The sequence below is a fragment of the Ovis aries genome, chromosome 1, assembly GCF_016772045.2.
Source record: "Ovis aries strain OAR_USU_Benz2616 breed Rambouillet chromosome 1, ARS-UI_Ramb_v3.0, whole genome shotgun sequence".
NCBI classification, from domain to species: Eukaryota; Metazoa; Chordata; class Mammalia; order Artiodactyla; family Bovidae; genus Ovis; species Ovis aries.
Genome location: NC_056054.1, coordinates 1,551,755 through 1,571,747, shown reverse-complemented (window position 1 = coordinate 1,571,747; position 19,993 = coordinate 1,551,755). Strand labels below are relative to the sequence as shown.

At 45.6% G+C, this 19,993-nt stretch overlaps 1 protein-coding gene across 1 annotated transcript; it reads left to right on the top strand.

The window, feature by feature from the left end:
- Nucleotides 1-1,745: 1,745 nt before the first annotated feature.
- LOC101106484 (olfactory receptor 9S13-like) lies at nt 1,746-2,696 on the top strand. Its single transcript, XM_042235750.1, has one exon. The coding sequence runs from the start codon at nt 1,746-1,748 to the stop codon at nt 2,694-2,696; it is 951 nt and encodes a 316-aa protein (XP_042091684.1).
- Nucleotides 2,697-19,993: the final 17,297 nt, after the last annotated feature.

Sequence of the window (19,993 nt, the reverse complement as noted above, 5' to 3'; positions counted from 1 at the left end):
CAGCCCTACTGGGCCATTTCAACAAGACAAAGGGATGTGAGTTTGTTTTTCAGAAATCAAACCACAACTTGGCTTTCAGGATGAAAATGTCAACCTCTCCTCATACGCTTCCCCAGGCATCCTAGGGGTCACTGTTGTGATGACCCAAGGTTTCTGAGGTGGATGAATTGTCCTGGGAAACAGAAAAGAAACAGGAAACTGGGAAGCCCAGGGGATAAAGAAACAAGACAGCCTGCCTGAGAATGGTGGATGAGAGAGCTGGTCACTCTGGTCAAAGTGGCTCCAATGTGTGCATGAGCAGGGAGTGAGCCAAGACGGAAAACAAGGGCATGGCCATCTCAGGTATGCACAGAGGGGGTTCTGTGTACAGGGTGGGTGACCAAGGTGTGTTGGGCAGACCCCCAACTCCACCCATAACACCCAGATCTAAACCTGATTTGAGAGGAGCCATCCTGGGCATCCCTAGTCTGACTGTCCCCTCTGTTGTCATGTGAGGGCTGGAGTCAAATAGCCCAGGAAGGATATGCTGGACAACCCACTCTTTCACTTGCACTTCTACTGGAAAGTCTTGCCTCTCATGGATCACCTTCTAAGAACTTCAGGCTGGGAAGCAACATGGGAGCCATTGCTCTTCAACAGGCACCACTCACCACCACCCTCTGCCTGCACACCCCCACTTCTGGGGAACTCTCTCCCTCCAAAGGCAGCCAGCTCCATGAGGTTGCAGATCTGACCTCTAAGAAGCATGGGATCTCTCTGAAATCAGCCTTCACCCTCTCACTAACCCTACGTCCCCACCCCCCAGCCCCGAGAGGCACCATGGCTCTGTGCCCACCATTGTTCCCCACTCAGCCATTCCTCAACCATGCAGGAGACACAGACATTGAACAGATGTGCCAGTGTTGGAGGCCCCCACAGCTCTTATCAGTCACCTCACAGGGTGTTCCCAGGAGCCAGGGCGGGGAAGGACATGCTCATCTCCTGAAGGTGTTACAGCCTCTGTCCTGCTGCTTCTCAGACCATGGAGGTGGGCTGTCCCCACTCCACTTTTTCCAACATTGGGACATTGGCAGGAGGCTCCCTGAGGTCCTCAAGGATGCACAGTGCTCTGCTGACACTATGACACCATGGTCCAGGCTTCAGACAGTGAAGCTGAGATGGGGCTCAGGAGTTGAAGGAGAAACAGACAGAAAACACACACATTTGCCTCATGGGGGCTGGTTCCTGCTCTGTTCCCTGCCTGGAGATGGAATCATCACCAACTCAAGAGCAGGTAGGTATGAGGCCCTCAGTTCACATTACTAAAATTAATGAATTTGTTAATGAGGCTCAGATAATTTAAGATAACATACATGAGCAAGTGTGGAAATGGCACCATTAGGGGGCATTCCCTTGGGGGTGGAAAGCTTTTCTCTGACAGGAGGGACAAGGGGCTGCAATGCTGCTCACACTGCGAGGTCTCACTGAAGCACCCAGCCCCTGCCCCAATAAATAGCAGCTCAGACTTTCCCACAGAGGGAATGAAATCTGCATATTTATGAATTACTGAATTGGAGGAAATCTTTGCATTTTAGGTTAGTCTGAGTACATCAGAAATGGACAGCTGTGGTCTCTTAGTCAGTGGACAGTGAGGCACTGAAGGCTTCCTGGTCTGCAAGAGATATGACCTTGTGACCTTGACCTGCTCCCTATGCTGCCCCTGCCTGCTCTCTGCTGTCTTCTCTGGGTATCATCAGCTCAGGGCCATGTCACCCCTCAGAAATGGAAACCTCTCACTGATGCGTCTGCAGGAGTTTGTGCTGGATGGATTTAGGGGTGGCCCACAGACCCAGGCCCTGCTGTTTGCTCTGTTCCTGGCCCTGTACGTGGTAGCCGTCCTGGGGAACCTCACCATGATTGTGGTCATCACACTGGATGCCCGTCTGCACTCCCCAGTGTACTTCTTCCTCAAGAACCTCTCTTTTGTGGACCTGTGTTACTCATCTGTCATCGCCCCCAAGGCCCTGGCCAACTTCCTGTCCTCCTCCAAGGTCATCACCTTTGAAGGATGTGCCACACAGTTCTTCTTCTTCTCCCTGCTGGTCACCACTGAGGGATTCCTCTTGGCCGTGATGGCCTATGATCGCTTCGTGGCCATCTGCAGCCCCCTGCACTACCCCATCACCATGCGTCCCTTGGTCTGTGCCCGCCTGATGCTGGGCTGCTACTCTGGGGGCTCCTTCAACTCCATCCTACAGACCAGCTTCACATTCAGCCTCCCATTCTGCAGCTCCAACCACATCGACCACTTCTTCTGTGATGTGCCGCCTCTGCTCAAGCTTGCCTGTGCTGACACTACCATCAATGAGCTGCTCTTGTTTGGCCTTTGTGGCCTCATCATCGTGGGCACCATACTTGTGATTTTCATCTCCTATGGCTACATCACAGTGACCATCCTGAGGATGCGCTCAGGAGGAGGGAGGCACAAGCTCTTCTCCACCTGTGGCTCCCACATGACAGCCGTGTCCCTCCTTTATGGGACTGTGTTTGTCATGTATGCCCAGCCAGGAGCTGTGGCGTCCATGGAGCAGGGCAAGGTGGTCTCTGTCTTCTACACCCTGGTCATCCCGATGCTCAACCCCCTCATCTACAGTCTGAGAAACAAGGACGTGAAGGATGCCCTGTGGAGACTGGGGCAGAGACACTCAGCCACGTGACGGAGGGTGACCAGAGGCAGACAATGTGTCCTGAGGAGAGGACAAGAGGGCTTTGAGGGAGGCACTGCATTTGGTTTGACAAATTCATTCCTCATTCACCCAATTCATTCTTTCATTAAAGATCTTATTCAACCTTTCAAGGAAGCACATCATGAAACTCATACACAAGTGTGAGATGCAAAGATGGAAAAAGTATCTTTGCCACCAAAAGACTGATGGTCCACAGATAAGACCCTAAACTTAAAGTTTGAAAACACACAGTGGGCAGCGTTATGTACAGGGAGTGTTTGAAGCAGGATAAGGGTCCCAATTCAAAATCTACCAGTGAAGGTACATGACTAAAAAAATGTGAGATCTCTCTCTCTCTACTTTAAGGCTGAATCTTTGTAAATCTGTGTTCAGCAATCTCCCTGGACTACCTAACAGGGGCCTTGGGACCCTCAGCCTTGGCCCTTCCTTAGAGATGGCATGGGATCACCCAGAACCAACTAGAGGAGTTAGGAAGCCCATGCTTCCCTTCAATCCTGAGTGGGGCTGTTCCTCCCCTCCCCCTTCTGTTCGCTGCTGCCACCACCCAACAGGGAAGCAGGGAGCACCTGTGCTCCTGCTTCAGACGCTCCTAGTGCTCCCTGCCCTGGGTTTCTCCCCTCAGACAGCAGCTGGGAGCCCCAGGGAGCCAACAAGGATGCCTGACACCCAAAGTTCCACTGACTCTTTGAGAGAGTTAACTTAGGCAGGTTGATAAGGAGCCCATGCCTAAGTAAGACCCTTCAAGGAGGAGGTAAACATTCCTTCTTTCTCACATTCTTTCGCCTTAGACACGTAGGTCTTGTAGGCAGCAGTATCTCTTGTTCAAAGGCATGCCGGTTTGTTGCTGCTGTTGTTGTTGTTGTTTTGAGCTTTGGATGTATGTTAAGGAAGACAGTCCAGGTAAAAACTTCCATAGCCTTGAGCTCTGGGCTAACCTGTTCCTTCTGGCCAATCTCACACTGATGCCATCCCAGGACGTATATTACGGGAAAGGGTCTGGACAAAATGCCCACAGCCTTGAGGTATATCTCATCTGTTCTCAGCAGCTAGTTGAGAAGTATACAAGGCCCTGCTTAAACTAGTGAGGTGGGCACTCTCCTGCCCCCTTCTGATGTCTATGCCCCCTTATGATGTCTTCTATATGACAGATTTTTCTGTCACTTCACTTTAAGTAAAATTTACTCAAAAGTCTGACTGAGACTGGCTTTGGTCCCACAGTTAAATCTTTCCCTTTGGAGACCACGGATCCGGCAGCACAGTTCACCACTAAGCTATTGGCTTTACCATCTACCTAACTGGTGACAGTGTCCTGACTACTTGCCACACTAACAGATGGTGTCTTGTCAGCACAGACATCTCTGAATAAGGAAGGAGGCCCTGGTGCTGCTGCGGAGAGGAGGGGGTGGAGAGAGAAGATGCACTTCTTGGTGGTGAGCACAGCTCCCTGGCCCTCTGTCTCACACTCCCCGGGGGAACTGGATCCTTGGTGTTCACCTGCCTGTTCAGAGATCCATCCTTGTGCTCCGTGGACCCAACACACAGCCTGGACTGAGTCAATGGCCTCCTTGTCGTGCCTCCCTTTGGTAGAGTCATCACGCCCATGGCCACTACCAGGAGCGTGTCCTCTCTCTCCCTGTATCACCAGCGGGGACACATCCTGCCTTTCTGATCACAGCTCTCCATCTCCCTGCTCTCCTGCTCTGGAGGGCTGGGGAGGGACTGCAACACCTGGGCTATCAGCTTGCCGCTCACTGCTGCTCAAATGGGACATCCTTCAAGGTCTCCGCTCAGTTCTTATTCCCACTGTCTCATATCCGGCCTTCATAATTAATTCCACCTTTGCCAGTCCTTCTCCAGAATATCTTTTCTTCCAAGTTATAGCATTCTGTCTGCCACTCTCCCTTGTTTCCTCTGTTTCTCTCTTCATCTCACTGCTCCCCACTTTCCCCCCTTCTTTCTTTCATTGTTTTCTCTTTCCCTCTTCTTCCTCTTCCTCACTGTATTTTTTCATTTCGTAAGTTTTCTTCTAGTACCTTAATCAAAATTTCTAAAGGAAAATGGAAAATGTAATATTTTTCTATGCAAGTGTAGATTTGCCATCATCTATTATAGTAAAATTTAATGGTACAAATATTAAGGAATCAGTGAATCTTACTGAAAGATCATTAATTCTGAATTTGACTAAATCAGGAAAGCTGGTTCAATATTAGATATAGCAGAAATTCTCCAACAGTCTTAAAGAAAATGATTTTTAAACTCTGCACTTTGACTTTACCTCTATGTAAACCGACATGTCAGATTGTAGTGAAGATCACTGTACAATGTTAGAAGTGGTTTATTTGTTTTTTTTTTTTTCATCATGTTATATCTTTGCAAGCTGCTGGTACATAGTAGGTTCTCAACTCACACCTATTGCCTGATTATAATTTGAGTTGAGTGTTAATCAGTCATTGAACTCCAAAATATACACAACACAGCTCTAGTTTGTTTATTGTGTTTAGGTGGACAATAAACACATTTCATTGGAGGACTATATTGTAGTTTTGATGTTGATTTTATAATAAGCTTCAAAAGTGTCTACCTTTTAATGCAAAATCTAACTTTTGCTATAACTAATTTTCCTCGTATAGTTCAGTAGCGTTTAGCATGTTCACCTTGTGTGAATCAGATCTCCAGAATGTTTTCATCTTAAAAACCTGGAACTCCATACCCCTGGTCAATAACTCCCTGCTTCCCCCTTATCTCCACCACTGGCAGCCATCATTCTACTTTCTGTCTACGAATGTGACTTCCTCAGGTGCACCAGATAAGTAAAACATATAGCATTTGTCTTTTGGCGTCTGATTGTTTCACTTAGCACAGTGTCCTTAAGGTGTGCCCATGTTGCAAATGGGCAACGTGGATATGACAGGATTTCTACCCTTTTTAAGCCTGACTAATATTCCATTACATGGTATGTGATGGATTTTTGTTTATCTCTTTATCCACCAAGGGACACTTGGGGTGCTACCACCTTTTAGCTATGAGGAAGAATGTGCTATGTAAATAGGCATGCATGTATCTCAGAGAGACTGCTTTTTTAGTATATTATCAAATTTTGATTGTATCATATGGTTTGTTTTTTAAAATTTTGAGGAGAACTATATAGGACATTTCATCATGGCTGCACCTGATGCAAAGCACTGACTCATTGGAAAAGACGCTGATTCTGGGAAAGATTGAAGGCAGGAGGAGAAGGGGATGACAGAGGGTGAGATGGTTGGATGGCATCACCAACTTGATGGACATGAGTTTGAGCAAGCACCCGGAGTTTGTGATGTGCCAGGGTCCAGCCCCGGTGGATCCAGGATGATTCGAAGGTGGGGGGATGGGGTCAGCATCTTTGGAAAAATACATATTTAATCACAGATATAGAGAGAGATTAGAAACAGATAGTGTAGTAGGAAGATTAGTGGAGAAAAAGAGGCTGAATAACTTGGATTATGTGGAATAGCATCCATGCTCCAGATGGGAATTCAGCCAGAAAAATGAGGAGCAAGAAAGAACGACATGGGGGAATCAGTCTTTCCAGAAACTGATCCGATTTCTTTATTTTTGGGTTTGCTTATATACCTTTTGTTACACATAGGGATGAATACAGAGTCACGCGGGGGTCAGCAGTCCTGACCTTTATCAAAATCAGATGCCTCACATAAAAAGGTCTTAGGGATTTTACATCATCTGGCCATGAGACCTGCTGACATTTTATGATCCTTTCTTTCTGATAACCAAAAAACTTATTTCTTCCAAGGGTGTTTTTTTTTCTTAAACCAGGCACCACCCTCCAAAGAAAGTTACATTCCTATAGGGTGAGGGTGTAGTGAGTTACAATCAAGAAAAGAATTTATTTAACCCAAGGTTAACATGATTCATCTTAAAGGTTAATACTGATTTCTCCTATATACTTAAAGGTTAATGCTTATTTCTCCTATATGCTTAAAGGTTAATACTTACTTCTTCCTATATGCTAGTTATATTCATTATAAGGGTAGGGAACATGGAGATTTAGCAGCAAACATCAGCCCAACAAATGAAAATCCTTTCACCAATGTTCCCCTTAAGATCTATTTAATCTTAAGATAGTGATAAAGTTACATTTTGCATAGCAAGGACACAGTGATTTATAACAAAGTAGAGTGATCTATTACAAAAGAGAAAATTCATTAACTCAAAAAGCCTAGTATTGCTAACCTTAAAACTACTATATTTCCTTTTCTATATTCCAAATACATTGATTAATATATTCCCAGGTGCCTAAGGATATGGAGGCCTGGTGGCAATCATTGACTCAACAAGAAGAAAGAGCCCTATACTAGTTAAGACTCTCAAAATACTCCAAAACTCTCTGTGCTGTTTATGGTTGAGAGGTAGTAAATAACCATGTGGCAGGAGTATGGGTAATCCTGTCACACAAGCTAGTCTGTCAGCAGAGAGGTTTGACCTGAGACACCCTTGTCCCACCTAGAGCAGGGAATTAGCAGCAATTATTGGCACAACAAATGAAAAACCCTTCACCAATATAATTCCTAACCAACCCATTATACTAATAATTTCTAACTCCCCAAAAGAATTTGCCTTTAGTAAGTCTAAAACATCTCGTGCCTCTTAGATTGGGAGGCTGTAAACAATCACATGTGGCCAAACGAACCTATACAGGTGGGCTAGATAACCTTCAGAGGGGTCCGTAAGCTGAAACACTCTTGTCACGCCCAGGAATTTTTATTGCCTTGGAGCTGCACGTTTACTCCTTCTCCGAGAGAAACGGTTATGGGGAGAGCATAAAACAGACTCTGGTTTGGGGGTAGACACTAGGGAACAGGGGGTTTCCTGAGGCTTGATCACGCCTTTCAGTATGCCAAGCCTCCTTCCTCATCACCTTTGCCATGGGCGGAGTTCCTCACGCTGGCCCCCGGCAGTGATGGGCAGGGAAGCTGGGCGTGCTGCAGTCCGTGGGGTCACAAGGATTCATACATGACTGAGCGACTGAACTGAACTGTATCATTTCATAGTTCCACCAACAATCCATTCTTTGCAACCCATGGACTATAGCCTGCCAGGATCCTCTGTCCATGGAATTCTCCAGGCAAGACCGCTGGAGTGGGTTACCATTTCCTCTTCCAGGGTATCTTCACAGGGATCAAACCCAAGTCTCTTACATCTCCTGCATTAATAGGTGGGTTCTTTACCACAAACACCACCTGTGAAGCCCATATGATACTTTTCATCATGGCTGTACCATTTCATATACCCACCAACGATGTGAAACGATTTCAGTTTCTTTACATCCTAGTCAACATGTTGTTTTTTTTTTTTTTCACAGTTGCCGGGAGCCAGCGTGGAGAATCCTGCCCATGGCAAAGGTCATGAGGAAGAGGCCTGATGGGCAAAGGCGAGATCAAGACTCAAGGGACCCCTTGGACCTGCTCGAGCATCTACCCCAAAACCAGAATCTGTTTTTTTCATGACTTTCATCAACACTTCTGACATTAACAGGGGGCTGTCCCTGAACAAAGAGTTAACTTAGGGCTCTAGTTGATAAATCTCCTGGGCGTGAAAGGAGTGTTTCAAACCCCCTGTTAGCATTCTAGCTTACTTGGCAGGTTTATCCAGACTCTTGCAATATTGCTGAGCCTATGCTTGCTGCCAAGTTCTCACATCCCTTATCCATTGTATTCCTGGGAGTGCATATAGTCAGGATGTAGTAGAAACAAGTAACAGCCTTAGCATTAGCAACATTAGACTTTGAGTTAATAAGTTCTTTCTTGGCTGTAACCCGATGAATCTTTGCTCCATAAAAATGTAACTCTGTACTTTAAGGGTGATGCAGGCTAGGAATTTAAGAAGAAACACTTTAAGGGGAATTATTGTTCTGGCTGACCAACCTTTATCAAAAAGAGGTCATAAAATATCAACAGGCCTCTGGGCCAGAAGATAATGTACAAAAAGTAAGACTCTTGCAGGAAAGAACCTGATATCGATAAAGGTTGTTTCTGATGGAATGTTGAGTTGACTCTGCATTTTTCACCTTGCTGCATGTATAACTCAGGGTATAAAAGCCCCGAGGAAAATAAAGTAAATGGGCCTCGCTCACTGAAGCTTGGTCACTCCGCGTCATTCTTTCCTTATCTCTTTCTCTATCTTCATTTGCCGACATCGTCCATCCTGAGGATATCCCTTGACTCTGCTGAGGCTGGACCCTGGCACACAGTATCCCTCATAAGGGTTGTGAACTGTTATGTCTTTCTTCTTTTCATTTTCCTAATGATTAGTGATTTTGAGCATTTTCTTATATGTTTGCTTGCAATTTATAAGTCATCTTTAGAGAAATCGTCAAGTAGTATGAACACTTTCAATTTGGTTATCGATGTTTAATTGTAGAAATTATTTATATATTCTCTTAGTAGAGATAAGATTTTTCAACATTTTGGGGCTTCCCAGTTGGCTTTGTGGTAAAAGAATCTGCCGGGAGCCAGCGTGAGGAATTCCACCCGTGACAAGGTCATGCGGCAAGAGCTCTGATGGCAAGGCTAATCAGAGCTCAGGTTTTCCCCCTGGAATTTCCTGAGCATCCACCCCCCCCCACCCACCCAAATAAGAATCTGCCTTCTTTTCCACTCTTCTGATATTCTCTGGAAAAAGTCAAATCAGGGCTTTAGTCTTCTGCATTTGAAAGGGATGTTTCAGTTAAACCCCCTCTGATAGCTCTCTAGCTTGCCCAACAGGTTCCCCAGACCTCTTATATGAATTGCTTACAACCCCCCAACTGCGAGAGGCACAAAGCTTGAAAGCATCTTAAAGATACAGAGCCTTTTCTAAAGAGTTAAAAATTATATTGGTAGAGGGTTTTCACTGTTGACTCAATGACTGCTGCCAGCCCTCCATATTCTTTATCTTTTAGGCACCTGGAAGGATGTTACTCAATGTAAGCAGGATGTAGACAAAGATACATAGTAGTTTTGATGTTAGCAACACTAGACTTTTGAGTTAATTGCTTCTCTTTTGCTGTAAATCACTGTACTCCCTCTACTTGTTATAAGTTGCTGTATCTTTGCTGTGTAAGAATGTAACTTTATTTAGTGCTTTCTGAGAGTGGCACCAGACCTTGGGAAGATCAACACAAATAAGTCTTCTAGTTAACTAATGCTTATCAGAAAAAAGGCTGTAAAATGCTAATTGGCCCTTCTTAGCCAGAAGATGATGTAAATCACCTAAGACTTGTGTGTACAATTAGGTATGCAGAGAGAGAAGCCTGGTTTTGATAAGAGTCTGGACTGCTAACGCTGCACAACTTTGTGTCACCCATTGATCCCCATGTTTTATCAAAAATATAAAAGGCCTTCTGAACAATAGAGGATGGAGCCAGTAGGTGGACTGGTTTCCCCCATGTCTCTCTCTTTTTCTCCCTCTCCCCCCTTTTCCTCTTTACTTTAATTTCAGGCTGAATTCCCATCTGGGACACGGAGGCTCGCCAAGTCTACTTACTTGCCCTGGCTGTTAAGACCCGCATGATAGGGAGCCTAAGGCGAGGCACCTTTAGATATTCAAGCTAGCGCTGGTGGCCCAACGTAGATGGTGCAAATTCCTTGTCTGGAATTTTATTGGTCTTCCGCATAATCCAAGTTATTCAGCCCTCTTCCTCCACTTAATTTTCATACTACACTATTGTTTCTTAATCTAATCTTATGTCAATCAATAAATGTTTTTCTCACACCAACGCCATCCACGCTTTGAATTCCCTAGATCCACCGGGGCTGGACCCCGGCAAGAATCTGCTTACCAATGCAGGTGACGAGTTTGATTCCAATCAGGAAGATCCGACATGCTGTGGAGCAACAAAGCCTGCACACCGCAACTACTGAGCCTGTGCTCTAGATCTGGGGAGCTGCAGCTACTGACGCCAGCGTGCCCCAGAGCCCGTGCTCCACAAAAGAGAAGCCACAGCAGTGAATGTGTGCCACAGCAATGAGAGTGTGCAAAGCGAGCAGCTGCACTCCACAGTGAGGAGTAGTGCCCACCATCTGTGACCAGGGAAAAGCCCGAACAGCAATGAAGACCCAGCACAGCCAACAAATAAATATAAATAAGACAATTTTCTAAAGGAGTTCAATGTTTTCTTCCACGTTGTATACTGCTTCCTCACAATGTCGTATATGTGCTTTAATGCTCAGCTCAGTTCAGTTCAGTCGCTCAGTCGTGTCCACTCTTTGCGACCCCATGAATTGCAGCACGCCAAGCCTCCTGTCCATCACCAACTCCCGGAGTTCACTCAGATTCACGTCCATCGAGTTAGTGATGCCATCAAGCCATCTCATCCTCTGTTTTCCCCTTCTCCTCCTGCCCCCAATCCCTCCCAGCATCAAAGTCTTTTCCAATGAGTCAACTCTTCGCATGAGGTGGCCAAAGTACTGGAGCTTCAGCTTTAGCATCATTCCTTCCAAAGTAATCCCAGGGCTGATTTCCTTCAGAATGGACTGGTTGGATCCCTTGAAATCCAAGGGACTATCAAGAGTCTTCTCCAATACCACAGTTCAAAAGCATAAATTCTTTGGCCCTCAGCCTTCTTCATAGTCCATCTCTCACATCCATACATGACCACAGGAAAAACCATAGCCTTGAATAGATGGACCTTAGTCAGCAAAGTAATGTCTCTGCTTTTGAATATACTATCTGGGTTGCTCATAACTTTTCTTCCAAGGAGTAAGTGTCTTTTAATTTCATGGCTGCAATCACCATCTGCAGAGATTATGGAGGCCCCCAAAAATAAAGTCTGACACTGTTTCCACTGTTTCTCCATCTATTTCCCATGAAGTGATGGGACCAAATGCCATGATCTTCATTTTCTGAATGTGGAGCTTTAAGCCAACTTTTCCACTCTCCTCTTTCACTTTCATCAAGAGGCTTTTGAGTTCCTCTTCACTTTCTGCCACAAGGGTGGTGTCATCTGCATATCTGAGGTTATTGATATTTCTCCCGGCAATCTTGATTCCAGCATGTGTTTCTGCCAGTCCAGCATTTCTCAGGATGTACTCTGCATAGAATTTAAATAAGCAGGGTGACAATATACAGCCTTGACGTATACCTTTTCCTATTTGGAACCAGTCTGTTGTTCCATGTCCAGTTCTAACTGTTGCTTCCTGACCTGCATACAGATTTCTTAAGAGGCAAGTCAGGTGGTCTGGTATTCCCATCTCTCTCAGAATTTTCCACAGTTTATTGTGATACACGCAGTCAAAGGCTTTGGCATAGTCAATAAAGCAGATATAGATGTTTTTCTGGAACTCTCTTGCTTTTTCCATGATCCAGTGGATATTGGCAATTTGATCTCTGGCTCCTCTGCCTTTTCTAAAACCAGCTTGAACATCAGGGAGTTTATGGTTCACGTATTGCTGAAGCCTAGGTTGGAGAGTTTTGAGCATTACTTTACTAGCATGTGAGATAAGTGCAATACTGTGGTAGTTTGAGCATTCTTTGGCATTGCCTTTCTTTGGAATTGGAATGAAAACTGACCTTTTCCAGTCCTGTGGCCACTGCTGAGTTTTCCAAATTTGCTGGCATATTGAGTGCAGCACTTGTTTAAGTTGTAGGAACTCTCTCTATATATTCTGGATACTACCGTATATCAGACATAAGATTTGCAAACATTTCCCACCATCTCATGGGATGGTTGCCTTTTCATGGTGTTAAGAATTTAATGCACAGATTTTCAACTTTGATGGGGTCCCTTGTGTCTATTTTTACTTTTCTTTGGTTTGTTTCTATTAATTAATTTATTTTTTAATTGAAGGATAATTGCTTTACAGAATTTTGTTTTATGTCAAACCTCAAAATGAATCAGCCATAGGTATACTATATCCCCTCCCTTTTGAAACTCTCTCCCATGTCCCTCCCCATCCCACCTCTCTAGGTTGATACAGAGCCCCTGTTTGAGTTTCCTGTGCCATACAGCAAATTCCCATTGGCTATATATTTTACATAGGGTAATGTAAATTTCCATGTTACTCTTTCCATACATCTCACCCTCTCCTCCCCTCTCCCCATGTCCATAAGTCTTCTCTATGACTGTTTCTCCATTGTTGCCCTGCAAATAAATTTTTCAGTACCATTTTCCTAGAGTCTGTGTATATGTGTTAGAATATGATATTTACCTTTCTCTTTCTGACTTCACTCTGTACAATAGGCTCTAGGTTCATCTGCCTCATTAGAACTGACTCAAATCCATTCCTTTTTATGGCTGAGTAATCCTCTTGGCTGCCGTCCCTGGCCTCGGAGGCCGGGGAGCTCCTCCTGGCCACTGCCCCTGACCTCAGATGCAGGGTAGCTCCTTTCGGCCTTTCCTGAGACGTTGCACCCTGGCACTCTAGGCTGCTGCCCCGACCTCGGACGTGAGGTAACTCCTCTTGGCCGCCGCCCTTCGGACATGGGGTCCTCCCGGCTTCTGCCCCTGACCTCGGACGTGGGGTAGCTCCTCTCGGCTGCGCTCAGTGTGCCAGTTGCAGCAGCCTGCACTTAGTGCGCTGGTCGCAGCCGCCTGCGCCATCATCCAAGGTAAGGAGAAGCAGCTGCGCTTTGCTGGAGCAGCTGTGAAGAGATACCCCACGCCCAATGTAAGAGAAACCCAAGTAAGATGGTAGGTGTTGCAAGAGGGCATCAGATGGCAGACACACTGAAACCATACTCACAGAAAACTAGACAATCTATTCACACTAGGACCGCAGCCTTGTCTAACTCAATGAAACTAAGCCATGCCCATGGGGCAACCCAAGACAGGTGGGTCATGGTGGAGAGGTCCACTCAGAGGAGCTACCCCACGTCTGAGGTCAGGAGCAGAAGCCGGGAGGACCCCATGTCCGAAGGGCAGTGGCCAAGAGGAGTTACCTCATGTCCGAGGTTAGGGGCATCAGCCTAGAGTCCTAGGCTGCTATGGCTCAGGAATGGCTGAGAGGAGCTACCCTGCATCCAAGGTCAGGGGCGGGTCATGGTGGACGGAATGTGGTCCACTGGAGAAGGGAATGGCAAACCACTTCAGCATTCTTGGCTTGAGAACCCCATGAACAGTATGAAAAGGCAAAATGATAGGATACTGAAAGAGGAACTTCCCAGGTTAGTAGGCGCCCAATATGCTACTGGAGGTCAGTGGAGAAATAACTCTAGAAAGAATGAAGGGATGGAGCCAAAGCAAAAACAATACTCAGCTGTAGACGTGACTGGTGATAGAAGCAAGGTCTGCTGTTGTAAAGAGCAATACTGCATAGAAACCTGGAATGTCAGGTCCATGAATCAAGGCAAATTGGGAGTGGTCAGACAAAAGATGGCAAGAGTGAACATCGACATTCTAGGAATCAGCAAACTAAAATGGACTAGAATGGGTGAATTTAACTCAGATGACCATTATATCTACTACTGCGGGCAGGAATCCCTCAGAAGAAATGGAGTAGCCATCATGGTCAACAGAAGAGTCCAAAATGCAGTACTGGATGCAATCTCAAGTGATTGCTTGGAGCCGTGGGAGCCACCCACACGGTCACGTCTGTCTCAGTGACTGGGTCCTCCAGCTGGGCGCTGCTTCCTGTGCCTGTCACAGCCCAGACCAGGGCTGAACTCCACACTCACATGGGACACGGGCACCAGCTGTGTGATGCCCGGGGGGTGGTCAGGGGAGATGCAGCCCAACAAGGGAGGGGTGAAGAAGGAAGGTGCACACCACAGTGCCTCCCAGGACTCAGAGGAGCATCCGTGGGAGAGCAGAGCCGGCTTTAGAGCAGTTTCATTCTTTAGAGGTGTGAGCTGCAGGATCACAAGTCTGGCCACCTTCAGAGGGAGTGCCCTCCCCAGGAGTTGGGGTGTACAGGCAGCAGCTATGTGGTCAGTGCGGCCTACGGAGAAGCAACGACCACCACACTCTCACTCAGCCTGCAGTTCTCTTAGACGTTGGTCTGAGAGAGTTCCATGCTCTCCAACAATAGAGCATGCAGGAGAAAGAACGGGTTGCCCATCTTTCCTCTCCTGGCTGGCCTGACTCCAACCCTCACAGGGCAGCAGAGCATCAGAGTTTGCTAGGGATGCCCCGGCATTGTGACATGGGTTAGGAGCTGGTGGTCTGAGTGCAGTTGGTGGGATGCCCTACACACGTCGGCTGCCCACTCCTTGGCTGTCCTCTCATCCCTGTCCTGTGCACACATTCACATTAGTCTCAGCTAAGTTTTGCTGGACTCGAATAAGTGAATTAAACTCAGTTGACCATTATATCTACTGCTGTGGGCATGAATCCCTTAGAAGAAATGCGGTAGCCCTCCTAGTCAATGAAAGAGTCTGAAATGCAGTACTCGGGTACAATTTCAAAAATGACAACAATCTCTCTTCATTTCCAAGGCAAACCATTGAATATAACAGTTATCCAAGTCTATGCCCCAACCAGTAATGCTAAAGAAGCTGAAGTTGAATGGTTCTATGAAGACCTACAAGACCTTCTAGAACTAACACCCAAAACGATGTCCTTTTCATTATAGGGACCTGGAATGCAAAAGTAGGAAGTCAAGAAACACCTGGAGTAACACGCAAATTTGCCCTTGGAGTACAAAATGAAGCAGGGTAAAGCCTAACAGAGTTTTGCCAAGAGAACATACTGGTCATAGCAATACCCTCTTCCAACAACATAAGAGAAGACTCTACACATGGACATCACCAGATGGTTAGTACTGAAATCAGATTGATTATATTCTTTGCAGCTGAAGATGAAGAAGCTCCAAACAGTCAGCAAAAACAAGACTGGTAGCTGAGTGTGGCTCAGATCATTCACTTCTTATTGCCAAATTCAGACTAAATTTGAAGAAAGGGAAAACCATTAGACCATTCAGTTAAGACTTAAATCAAATCCCTTACAATTATACAGTAGAAGTGACAAATAGATTCAAGGGATTAGATCTGATAGACAGAGTGCCTGAAGAACTATGGAAGGAGGTTTGTGACATTGTACAGGAGGCAGTGATGAAGACCATCCCCAAGAAAAAGAAATGCAGAAAGGCAAAATAGCTGAGAAAAGAAGAGAAGCTAAAGGCAAAGGAGAAAAGGAAAGATATGCCCATCTGAATGCAGAGTTCCAGAATAGCAAGGAGAGATAAGAAAGCCTTCCTCAGTGATCAATGCAGAGAAACAGAGGAAAACAACAGAATGGGAAAGACTAGAGATCTCCTCAACAAAATTAGAGATACCAAGGGAATATTTTATGCAAAGATGGCCAGAATAAAGAACAGAAATGGTATGGCTCGAACAGAGGCAGAAGCTATTAAGAAGAGGTGGCAAGAATATACAGAAGAACTATACAAAAAAGATATTCATGTCCAGATAACCGCGATGGTGTGATCACTAACCTAGAGACAGACATCCTGGGATGCAAAGTCAAGTGGGCTTTAGAAGCATCACTATGAACAAAGCTAGTGAAGGTGATGGAATTCCAGTTGAGCTATTTCAAATCCTGGAAGATGATGCTGTGAAAGTGCTGCACTCAGTATGCCAGCAAATTTGGAAAACTCAGCAGTGGCTACAGGACTGGAAAAGGTCAATTTTCACTCCAATCCCAAAGAAAGGCAATGCCAAAAAATGTTCAAACTACCACACAATTGCATCATCTCACATGCTAGCAAAGCAATGCTCAAAATTCTCCAAGCCAGGCTTCAACAGTATGTGAACCATGAACTTGCATGCTTAAGCTGGATTTAGAAAAGGCAGAGGAACCAGAGATCAAATTGCCAACTTCTGTTGGATCATTAAAAAAGCAAAAGAGTTGCATCTATCTCTGCTTTATTGACTATGCCAAAGCCTTTGACTGTGTGGATCACAGCAAACTGTGTAAAATTCTTCAAGAGATGGGAATACCAAACGAACTGACCCGGTTCCTGAGAAATATGTATGCAAGTCAAGAAACAACAGTTAGAACCAGACATGGAACAACAGACTGGTTCCAAATTGGGAAAGGAGCATGTCAAGGCTGTATATTGTCACCCTGCTTATTTAACTTATACACAGAGTACATCATGAGAAATACTGCACTGGAAGAAGCACAAGCTGGAATCAAGATTTCCGGGAGAAATATCAATAACCTCAGATATGCAGATGACATCACCCTTATGGCAGAAAGTGAAGAGGAACTGAAGAGCCTCTTGATGAAAGTGAAAGAGAAGAGTGAAAAGTTGATTTAAAACTCAACATTCATAAAACTACGTCAGGGCATCCGGTCCCATCACTTCATGGCAAATAGATGGAGAAAGAGTGGAAACATTGGCAAACCTTTTTTTTTTTTTTTTTTGCGGGGCGGGGGGCTCCAAAATCACTGCAGATGGTGATTGTAGCCATGAAATTAAAAGGTGCTGTCTCCGTGGAAGAAAAGCTATGGCCAACCTAGACAGCATATTTGAAAGCAGAGACATTACTTTGCCAACAGAGGTCTATCTACTCAAGGCTATGGCTTTTCCTGTAGTGAGGTGTGGATGTGAGTGTTGGACTATAAGGAAAGCTGAGCACTGAAGAATTGATGCTTTTGAATTGTGGTGTTGAAGACTCTTGAGAGTCCCTTGGACTGCAAGGAGATCCAAGCACTCAATCCTAAAGGAAATCAGTTCTGAATATTCATTGGAAGGACTGATGTTGAAGCTGAAACTCCAACACTTTGGGCAGTTGATGCGAAGAACTGACTCATTTGAAAAGACCCTGCTGCTGGGAAAGATTGAAGGCAGGAGGATAAGGAGATGACAGAGGGTGAGATGGTTGGATGGCATCACTGATTCGATGGACACGAGTGTGAGTGAGCTCGGGAGTTGGCAATAGAACATGGAGGCCAGACGTGCTGCAGTCCATGGGTCGAAAGGAATCAGACACGACTGAGTGGCTGAACTGAACTGAAGCTTTTCTGTCCATCTCTGTGTACCTGCTCTTCATACACACAGCAGAGCCACTGTGACCAGAGCGACCATCTTTCCTCCGCCATCCCCGGCCTCCTTTCTTGCTTTTATGTCCCCTGCGGCTCCCAACTTCACGTTCTGTTCTGTTTCCCAGGACAATTTGTCCACTTCAGGGGCCTTGGGTCCTGAGAACAGTGACCCCTAGGATGCCTAGTGAAGCACATGAGAAGCAATTTGCATTTTCTTCTGGGAAGCCAAGATGGTTTTTGAAAATAAACTCACACATTCCATTGGCTACTGAGATACTGCAGTGCGGCTGTGGTCGCTTCAGTAAACCTGTGATTAAACTTGATATGTACTTTCCCCTGTGAAGCAGAAGAATCCAGTGTTGTCTGCAAGCCTCTGTATTTATTGACTGGGTCCTATATCCTTTTCCTTGTAAATTTAGTTAGGCAAATGCAGTCTGAGGCCCTATAACAATATCATTACCTAGAGCTGGTCAGAAATGCAAGGTCTCAAGCCACTGGATTTAAGCCCATGTTTATTTGAGATGTCCTGATTATTTCTACTTTCGTTAATGTTCAGACCTGCTGCCCTGACTGAGCCTGCCCAGTGCAGTTGGGAAGTGGGCAGTGATATGTCCAGGATCCAGGCCCCCAGGACTCACCTGTCAGTGATGCTGACCACGCCCTGCTGAGTGATGACCGCGGTGCTCCTGTGATGTCAGGAGGGGCATGGCTCACCCAGGACCCCATGCTCCCAGGGAGGACGGGACTCCTGACCCAGGTCTGTGCTGATGATAATGATGTGGCACTGAGTGCCCCCTCCCTTGTCCACGTCTGGCCTCCTGTGCAGGGAAGTGAGAGTGGGGAGGGTGCAGCAGAGAGCACCTAGGTCACAGTGAGAGGGAGGTCAGGTGCTCCAAGGACCCTCTGCAGGAAACTCTTAGGTCTTGGTAAAAGCAGAAGGTGGGATGGACTCAGCTCACCTGCTCCTCTGTGTCTGTCCCTCAGGCAGTTGGTACTCATGGCACCTGCATCTTTGGGTCCCTCTGCTGGGAAGATGCTCTCCACTTGGCACAGCTGGGATTTGTGGCCTCAAATGGCCAATTAGGTGAGACTTGGCCTCTGAGTGCATTGGGGCTCCCTACTCCCACGGTCCCAGAGAGATGTAGTCCTGTGGACAAACTTCCTCTGATACATCTCAGCCCAGAACAGGATGGTTAGCAGTGACTCCCTGAAGTCATTCTGAACTACTGGGGTCCACTGAGCAAGAAGCAAGACAATTCAGAGGAACCTAGTGGTCTTCCTTGGAAAGGCCTCCCTAGGGCTACAGCTATGACCTTCTGGCCCACAGCCCTTCCTTCCTGTTTCATCCTGGTGTGTTGGCATGACAAAGAGTGATGTGCAGGACTCTGTGCCTGGTGAATAAGCACAGCGCTTTCTCGGTCATAAGGTGGCTCTTCTATCAATGCAGATTGAGTAAACGTATGTTAAAACAAAATGTTTTCACCTTGGGCAGACATTCAAAATCAAATTATAAATGTTGAATATGGTTAGTAGAAAAACATAGAAAGTTTTATAGTAAAAAGTTGGAGAAAGTTGTGTTATGAATATCCTTAGGAAAATGAGGCTCTTATGGCTCAGTAATTATTAGACAAAGTAGATTTCAGGGGGAAAGTTTGCATATTATAAAGGGATGTTCAAAATGAAAACATCCAAGCTGGATGATGTGAAATATTTAAGTTTGTATACAAATTATGAAAAATTAAAATATATGAAGTGAAAACAATTAAAAGAGATGTAAACATCCAAATCATGATTATATTATCACATTTTTCTCAGTAGTTGATGGAATAAACCAAAGCACTGTTGCCGTGTGTTACATTGTTTAAAAGTGTTAGCACTATGCACCTGCTTGGCATAGATGCAGCGCTGCACTCAGCAGCTGGGGAATATACACTCCCCTGAAGCAGACACAGCATCAGTGTAGTGATGTGAGTAATGTCTGCCCCCAAAAGTGAGTACCCAGAAACTCAGAATGTGACCTTACTTGGAAATAAGGTCTTTCCAAGTGAATTAGTTAGAAAGATGTCATGCTGGATTAGGTGGGTCCTAAATTCATCTAGTCCCATCGCTTCATGGGAAATAGATGGGATAAAGTGTCAGACTTTATTTTGGGGGGCTCCAAAATCACTGCAGATTGTGATTGCAGCCATGAAATTAAAAGACGCTTAATCCTTGGAAGGAAAGTTATGACCAACCTGGATAGTATATTCAAAAGCAGAGATATTACTGTGTCAACAAACGTCCATCTAGTCAAGGTTATGGTTTT